Genomic DNA, 9545 nt, shown 5'->3' with positions numbered 1-9545 from the left:
AACCCGTGACCACGTCCCATATTTATCAATCCATACAATGCCAATGAGAGGATATTGTTAACTCTTCAATTGAGCTATGAACTCCATTGTTGCTAGTAAAGTCATGTTATACACAAGTCATATACCCAACATACCAACTATGGGCTCACTCATCTTTAGAGCATAAGTCTCCACTTATATCAAAGAACATGAGTTACATACGCATGGTCAGTGGCTAACTCAAGATTTAGGTAAATCACACCATGAACGTCACAAGTGAATTAATTCACAAACGGATTCAAAATTAATTCATCTTGGGTCCAGTCCAATGTATCATTCTTTTAATAAATACATCTACGTCTCTACCCATGGAGTCAACTGCTCCACTAGCTAAGACTAGTCATCTATTCAATTGAAATTATAAACAACATAAAAATCCTTATAAGTATTTGAATCAAATGCTCACTTTTATTCTTTTACGGGATTACGGACTTGTTTATATTATCTACTGAAGTAAGTGGTTATTCTCGCAATGTAAATGTTTTTACAATGCCATTTATCATCAATTTGAATTTAGACAATCAATGAGCTAATATTTTCTTGACACAAATTTACTATGCATGCAAAACATGAAAGAAAAAAAAGATATAATAGTAAAATGTGAAATTAGCTTTATTTATTCCTCGCTCAAATACATAGAAAATAATTACATGTTTACTACAATATGGGCACATTTCCCAACACTTGCATGCATCGTGCTTAGAAATATGAAATTAAATGTGGAATTATGTATAGTGTCTGTAAATGTACAGGTCAAATTGTAATATAGTTAATTACAATGACATACTGGAAGTATTCCGAGGATCGTACCAAGGGAGGTTTGTTTAAACTAAATTGGCAGTATGAAGTAACACAGTAACTAGGTGTAAGTACTAATCAAGTCTAGATCATATTACGATAGAATAAAAGCAAGACGATTCGTAGCATAAAATAAAAACTTAAATACCAAAATCACAATCAATTTAAACAGTCAGAAGGATGATTAACTTCCATGTTCATGATTAACTTAGATTCAAGGGTTTTTACTCATTACCTAACAATTAACCTAATTAATACCTTTCGGCCTATAGCTAGACTAAATGATCAATTTAACTCATTTATCTTTCAACCTGATGAATCAAACCATGATAGGTTAAACTGGTGCTAAGTAGAATATCCCCTTTTGATCTCACCTACTTAAGTTACTTCCTAGAGTCATCAATTTTAAGGTTTAAGTTCATTCAGCCTAATCTAACTAATTAGCTTTGAAACCCTAAACCCAAGCGAATCACTCTCACTTCAATTAATCAACCTTCCTAGGGTTTTAGTTAATGGTCATTATAGATTCAAACATTCCTACCTAGTTATCAAATATTCAATGAAACATAAATTAAAAGAGAAGGGAGAGAATGCTTAGAAATTTGAAAATCTTGAATTGGGGTTTTGATAGTTGAACTCATGAATGATGATTGATCATTGATTTGGCGAGAATCATAATAGCAAAATGAAGTAATCAAAATAGAATTGAAAAGAAATTTATATTAAAAATCACAAAGTAATGGACAGCTAAAAAGAAAACTCTAAATCTACTTAAAACCCTAATTAATCCTATAAAAAGAACTTAAGAAACAAATTCTAAACTCTCAGTCAGTTCTCATGAGCTAATATATATAATGTTTATGTATTATGACTTATTTAGGTCAATCACAAGTTGTTTAACAAGTTAAGATTGTACGAACAAAACACCCTTACAATATTATGGGCCTCATCAAATAGGTGTTGCAAAACCCTATAACTGTCTTCGCGAATTTGCTAGTAGAATGCTTGGCCTTCGAGACTGGATGGAATGTCGTGACTTTTTAAGTTTGGTGTCGTGACTTTCTCGCAATGTACTTACCCTTTGGAACTCAGGTTGAATGTCTAGACTTTTTCTTCTTAATGTTGTGACATCATCTCTAGTAGCTTGCCTCTTAGATTTAAGTTGGAAAATTGGCTAAGTGTTGAGGCTTGCTTCAATGTTGCGACTTTCTCCTTGAATGTTGCTGTAACAACCCGCTTTTCAGTGGTGACGAAACAGTGATCTCGGGATCACAAATTTCTATTGTGTTGGCTCGTAAATGTTATTTATAGAATATTTATGATCCCATTAGAGTCATATTAATTTTTGGTTAAGAAATTTTGTCGTTTAGATAGCTAATTAAAGAAAAAAGACTAAATTGTGAAAGGTGCAAAACTTAGTAATTATTGCATTTAAGTGGCCAAATAGCTTAATTATTAAATAGGAAGGGGCTTAATTAGTAATTAGGTCATATAGAAGTTAGATGGATGGTTAAGGACATTTTAATTTGTCATTTTGTATGTTTGTTAAAAGGGACAAAATTGTAAATAAATAATAAGATAAAGAATAATAGAAAAATAGTAAAATAGAAATGGTATCATCTTCTTTATGTTTCTTCCACCAAAATTGAAAGGAAACACCATTTTTGAGAAGCTTTCGATTTGGCTAGCATAATCTCTTTGCATGTAAGCTTGTTTTAATTTTGTTTCTTATAATTTTTATGTTTTTGAAATCATTGCAACTAGGTCTAGCTAGCCGTACCTTTGTTTTCGAATCTGTTAAAAATTTTGGAAGTTACCATTGAAGAATATTGGTTGTTTATGATGATAATTATATATTTGAAGCTTTGGTTGTGATATTTGGTTGTTTTGTAAAGTGATTTTTGTTAGATTTTGATTTAAGGACTAAATTGTTAAAATGTCAAAATTTCAAGGTTTGATGGTGAATTTGATGTGTAATAAGGACTATTAAAGAGCCTAGAATATTCGACTGTAATTTTTTCTAGGAAAATGGTCAATTTGATGAATATCGAGTTAAAGGACTAAATTACAAAAGCTGTAAAAGTTTAGGAAAAATATGTAATTAATTAAAAGTTAAGGGTCATATGCATTGAATAGAATGTGAAATATGTATGAGATTAATATATTGTATTTAATTATTATATAGATCAAAACTTGGATAAAAAAAGACAATAACCGAGGGAAAGGGAAAATAGCGGATTAGTCCATGTGTGTTGATCGTCATTAAATAGTTTGTAAGTTCATAGTGTTTCAATACGTAAATGAATTTCAATTTGTCTTCTTATATTATAGTTCTTTAATTAAATGTTTATAGTAAACTATTGAATGAATGCACATACGTGCTCCTGTTTATACTTTGGTACCCTTGAATGCACATACATGCCCCTGTTTGTACTTCGGTACCCCTGAATGCACATACGTGCCCCTGTTTGTACTTCAGTACTCCTAAATGCACTTACGTGCCTCTATTTGTACTCCAGTAACTCTAAATCATATAGTATAGGAACTATATTTAATTGTATTTAGATTAAATGTTATATTATGTCCTTACTAAGCTTTGTAAGCTTATTGGTTCTTATGGATTGTTTTGTAGATAATTGTTGCTGACATTTTGGAAGGATCATTCAACTGACTCACACTATCCATCTAAGTTGGTAGTTTTTGTATCTCCAAGGGTAGTGGTATGTATATAATTATATAGATGAATTTGTGGTTGAAATGTATAGGATGTTATGTAATAGTGATTTGGATGTTTATGTTTGGAAGTTTATGTTGAATTGGTAATTGCAATGTCTTACCAAAGTATGCCATTTTGGTCACTTATAAGTGCATGTATATAAGGTTATTTTGGTATGTTTGAAATGGCTTGATAATGGTCATTTGTGGTGTGTTTTGGCACTTACTTGAACTAGTCTTTTATGCAAGAAATAAGATAAGGTTGACTTGATTTGATAAATGATGTTTGATGCAATTGTGGTGCCTTTGAATGGCACATTAGTTAGGTAATTTAAGATGATTGAAATGGCATGTTTATGTATGTTTGAATGGTGTTTGAATCCCTTGAATGTGTGCTTATATGGTTTAAGTGATTAGGTATGAAATGGACTTGTAATGGTTTGATTTAAGGTACATTTAGGGTTCACACTACTTGGGACACGAGCCTAGCACACGGTTTGGCACATGGCCGAGCACACGGTCTGGCACACGGGCATGTGGGGCTATTCAGAGAGTTACACGACCTCTCACACGGGCATGTGACATGGTCGTGTGATGCTACTCAATAAGTTACACAAGTGAGGACACGGTTGTGTGTCCCTTGTTCGAGAGTTACACGGCATGGAGCTATGTCACCCTGCCTGGCCACACAACCGTGTGACCTTTGTTTCTAATCTTTGCTACTTTTTTTTTAACTTCCCATTTTGTTTCAAATTAGTCTCGTATTATCTTTAAACTATTTTTAGGGCCTCGAGGGCTCGATTTAGGGATGAAATGTATGTGATTTAATGGTTTTTGATATATTTAAGTTATTAAATGTTATGATATTTAAATGTTTCTGATTGTATGGTAATGCTCTGTAACCCTATTTCAGCGACTGAGACGAGTTAGAGGTGTTACAATTGCGACATCCATGGTAGTCTACTGACTCATTGGCTAAAAGGTCATGGAACAACACAAAAAATTCAATTTATTCGATTTAACTTTTAAACTAAATAATTCTAAAAAATGAACTTAAAAGACAGAAAATCACTTGAATACAAGCTCCCTAAGTAGTTAAAAAAAAGCTTAATTTGCCACCACAAATAGTGGCAGATCAAAGATCTCTTCTTATTTGCTACCATATATGAGTATTATTCAAGTACAATTCAAAGGGTATGGCATTCACAATAGCTAAATAATTGCACGTAGGTAATGTCTATTTAAACAAGGCTTACTTATTTGATTTTCTATGATTAAGAGATCACTTATCTATCCAGTCTTAGGAACTTGCTCCTAATACAAATACTTTGTATACAAATTATTTTTCATGCTCAATTTGTACTTAAGCTTTCAATGGGAAAATCTTAATAGGAAAATTGATATTAGATTGTTTTTCAAGAGTGAGGTTGTACTTGGTTATAGACTATTCTCTAGGTAAAGTCTCGTAGACATAGGAAAGTCTTTTAAACTGCGTAACCAATTCTTGTGCTCATCTCTATTTTTACTCTTCTAGTTCATTAAATTGCAACTTAACTAATAATGTAGATGCAATTTCGATATTTTTGCAAATATTATGTCTTAGTTCAAATCACTAACACATGAATTTTGGTTAGTTGATTGGTGTAGAACTTTTATATAAAAATCATCAAAATCATAAGGTTGAACTAATTTTTTTAAAATTAAAAATTAGTGATAATATTATTTTGATAACCCTAACTTCTCTTTTTAAATGATATATGAAACTTTGGGTTTTCTAACAATTCTACATTGATTATCCTAATTTTTTTAATAACATTAGTGGTTTAGACTAAGGTGTAGCAATTGTAGAAACAAATTAAATTATGTGAAATTAAAATAAAATTATTAAATGCTCAAATTAAATTTTATACAAGGAGGAAAATCATAATTTAACTAGTAATTACCGATAATAGTTAAGGTAGAGATGTGGCTAAGCGTTCACTTAAACCTATTAGAGTCAGGATTGAGTTTAGTTGGATATTTTGGATTTTTTTTTTCTACTGGCTGTGATAATTCCGTTTGATACGGTTCGTATTTTTATTTTTATATTAATTTTGGATTTTTGGATATTATTTTGATAAAATGGATTATATTTTATAGCTTTTGCATATAATTTGAGTAGTCTCTTTCGATATAGTGCGTTCGTGTTTGGTGTAGGTATGCCTGTATCATGTGTGTGAGTACTAACTCTTTAATTTTACAATACCAAAAAAAAAAATCTTATATAATATTTTTTTGAAATTATATATGTATAATATTTTTTAATTAATGTTATTATCTTAAATATAAAATATTTATTTTTATATTATAAAAAAATTAAAACTAATTATAATTTAAATGAAAATTTCAATTCGATATGGGTAATTAAAACTTCTTTTAACTTGTAAACTGAAAACCATACAAACACCATTATTTGAATCGAGCCCAAATGGTCCGAACTCCACAACAATAGTAAAAAACTGAAAGTTACAATCGACCTAAAAGTGTAGCGAAAACAAATGGCCCAAAAGACTATTACACCTTGAATTTGCGTTGGTTGGTATTACCTTTGTTTCTACGCATTCCCATTATTCTTTGTTACCGTTATTTTAGTTCAAGATATAATAGAGAGAGGGCCTAAAAAACTCCGACCATGAGCTCCAAGCTCACACCAAAATTTTTAACCTTTTTGTTAGAAAATTGAACATTTGTACAAGTTGCACTCACTATCTATTAAGTTGTATATCCTTAAGATTTTATTCCCCCAACATATTTGAGCTCACATTTTCAAAGTACATGAATTCAAAATATGAATTTATTGAAATGTAATTGTACTGAAACCTTGAGAATTTAATTGACACTTAAATAAAATAATTTTGTTTCTCTTATTGCTTAGCTCAAACAGGTTGACTCGGATGAGGTTGGGTGGAGTCTTATATAGCTACCATCATCGGCTTATCTCTTAGAATTTTCTTAAGAACCACTGTAGAAATCCATCAATAAGATTCAAATTTTCTGCAATAATTTTGTTTTCGTCTTGGAGTGGATACTTGTTAGATTCAAAGTATTTTATCTTTTCTAGATTGATGAACTTAAACGGTAGTATTTTAAAGTCGGATACTTAGGGTGAGTTTGGATGGGCGATTGGGTGCGGTGCGATACGTTTAGCTTACTTTTTATCTCACGCTACAGTATCTAATCTCACCGCCACTGCTGTTTTTACACTAACCGCAGGTAAACGCACCGCCCATCCAAACTCACCCTTATTTGGATGTCATTTTCTAAGAATTGCATACAACACCCTTATAAATTCTTTAAGAATTGGGTGTTCGAAACTTGTATAATTACATTTTAATTTGAACTTTAGAAAATAAATAATTTTAAAAATAAAGTTTGAAATTGATTAACTATTCAATAGTTACCTCAATTTTTACAATTGTTTTCTTCAACAACTTCAATTAAATTCAATGAGACTTATTAATTATAATGATTATCTAATTATATGTAATTGTCGATTGAGTTCTAACTCGGTTGGCATCGGCAGTGTTGCTAGTGTAAGAAGACGTGGGTTCAAGTGCATTGAAGCGTATTATCCTCCTATTTAAGGGCTAAGTTTTGTATAAAAAAAATATTATATGTAACTAGACTTAAATCAATTATGGTGTCCAAAAGACACTTTTAACTAATTGTAAATTCTGATGTCCACAAATATTCAAGAAAAAAATTCAGATTTGGATAATAAACGAATTCAACTTTTATATAAATTTACAAATATAAATTCAAATAATTCAAAAATTGTATATACTCAATCCAGTACCATTTATTCAAGCTACTACAGGAATAGGAAGGATGGGATAATTGCCCAATAGATCCAAGGAACTCATAGCTTTAATTGACCCACTAGATTGTGCCACATTTTGCACCATTCACTTATCAATTAATAGTGTAAAACTAAGATAAGGCAAAATTCTGCAATATTGGTGTTATTATCATTTCATTTGGCTTATGTAACCTTGAACACATGGCTCATATATTAAAAAATGTATGATAACACCAGCTTTTTCTCCTTTCAGGAGTTTGAAGGTACAGCTCCACTTGCACCACTTCAACTTTTTCTTCACATAGCTGACTTATTTTGAAGTTTCTTATAATCTCAATTCATAAACTCACAGTACCAAAATTAATGGATCTAATTATAAACAATGAAATCAAACATAATCTTATTGTTAATCCAACGAAAAACCTTGGTCAACACACAACTGAAACTGAAAGGGTTTTCCTTGGATTACCAAATGCCTCTTTAACAACTAATGTACAACAAGTTGATTTAAATGGACAATGTTCAAATAATGTCATATGCAAAGTAATCCCAGCTCTCATTAATTTCGAAAAATTGACTCATCCACTCCCAATTAAGAGCCTCTGCACTATGAAAATCGGACATGGTATCACCGAATAAGCAAGGTGTGGAGTTGTAGTCGTCGTCTCTCTTCGATGTACCTTCTTCGCTTCCTTTCGGTAAAAAGACCGTCTCATTTCCCTTCGAATTGTCGAGCACCGGTTCTTGTATTTCCGAACCTTTGTTTCGGTTCTCGTTTAGCTTTATCTTCTTGCTCAAATGAGAATTCCAGTAGTTCTTGATTTGGTTATCGGTTCGACCCGGTAATCTTCCAGCAATCAAAGACCACCTAAATGATTAAAAAAAAAACAGAACAATTAGGTCCAAAAGTATATCATAACCAGACATGTATGCCTAAATTACCTGTTTCCGAGCAGTTTATGAAGCCTTAGTATCAAATCCTCTTCTTGATCTGATATGTTGCCTTTCTTTATATTAGGCCTCAAATAATTCATCCATCTCAACCTGCAGCTCTTCCCACTTCGTTTAAGACCTAAAAGTTGAAACAAAATTGAAACTATAAATCCAATTTTCAAGTTCCATATATGGCAGATTATGTTGAAGAAGACTTGTAATGTGAATGAACCTGCTTTTGCTGCAATTGATTTCCACCTCTTGGGACCATGAAGGTCAATCACTTGCGCCAGCTTTTGGTCTTCCTCAGCTGTCCAAGCTCCTCTATTGACTTCTTTCAGGTTGCATTTAGTGGTTACAGGAGCCATTGCCATTTTCTTTTCACTTTTTTTTCCCGCCAGAGAGAGAGAAGAGCTATGGAACTGCAATGCTAAGTTGGCAATGGCTATTTATGGTACAGAATGGTATGTCGTATCAGTTTCCGTGTACCTTTTCTAGCTACCTTTCCTTTGGAAGAATAGGTCAAATTCTGGTTTAGGTCCCTGTACTATACTCATTCTAGGATTTAGTCCTTATGCTTTAATTTGAAATAATTTTACCTCTCTACTTTTTTTTATATAATTAGATAGCCTAAATTACAATGTTGATGTCAAATATCTTGTTAAAAACACTTCTATTAAAAAAAACCATGTCAATATGATGAGTTAGAAGAAGCATTTTTAAGAGAAAAAATTCATGTTAGCATTAAAATTGGAATAGTTAATGGTGCTAATGATTTGGACTAACTAATGACATTATAAAAGTAAAGAGACCAAACTATGTCAAATTAAAGTGTAAGGACTAAATTCAAAATTTGAGTATAATAATGAGGCAAAACCATAAAATATGAACCCCAAGTAACCATATATGAAATATGAGGTAGCATTTGGGGTCTGAAAGTTTGGTATATGGCTGATGACTTGTAGAAAAATAGAGAATCATTTACAATAAAAGATTAATAGATACAGCTTACATCCAATCTAGTGGCTCGTACTCTCAAATCAAATTAAAGACCCTATTTTATACAAATAAAATAGTACAAATGAAATCATTTATGCATGTGATGTTTTATTATTTCAGTAGAGAATCAAAACTTGAGGTATGATGAGAGCAAGCAATTAGCAGGTTGATTACAGCAAAGAGTTCCAAAATTAGAGATGAAATCAACAGTTAAAAATCCATC

The 9545-nt window shown here is 31.5% G+C and overlaps 1 protein-coding gene across 1 annotated transcript; it reads right to left on the bottom strand.

Moving 5' to 3' along the window:
* Positions 1–7700: 7700 nt before the first annotated feature.
* Positions 7701–8784, bottom strand: LOC107901013 (transcription factor MYB114). Its single transcript, XM_016826829.2, has 3 exons — positions 8556–8784; positions 8333–8462; positions 7701–8258 (listed from the first exon to the last, which is right to left on the bottom strand). The coding sequence occupies exons 1-3, from the start codon at positions 8695–8697 to the stop codon at positions 7913–7915; spliced, it is 618 nt and encodes a 205-aa protein (XP_016682318.1). The 5' UTR covers positions 8698–8784; the 3' UTR covers positions 7701–7912.
* Between the last annotated feature and the right edge of the window lie 761 nt (positions 8785–9545).

This window comes from Gossypium hirsutum, chromosome D06 (genome assembly GCF_007990345.1).
Source record: "Gossypium hirsutum isolate 1008001.06 chromosome D06, Gossypium_hirsutum_v2.1, whole genome shotgun sequence".
Classification (NCBI taxonomy): Eukaryota; Viridiplantae; Streptophyta; class Magnoliopsida; order Malvales; family Malvaceae; genus Gossypium; species Gossypium hirsutum.
Note: the sequence above shows the minus strand (reverse complement) of the source record. Positions and strands in the feature narration are given on the sequence as shown.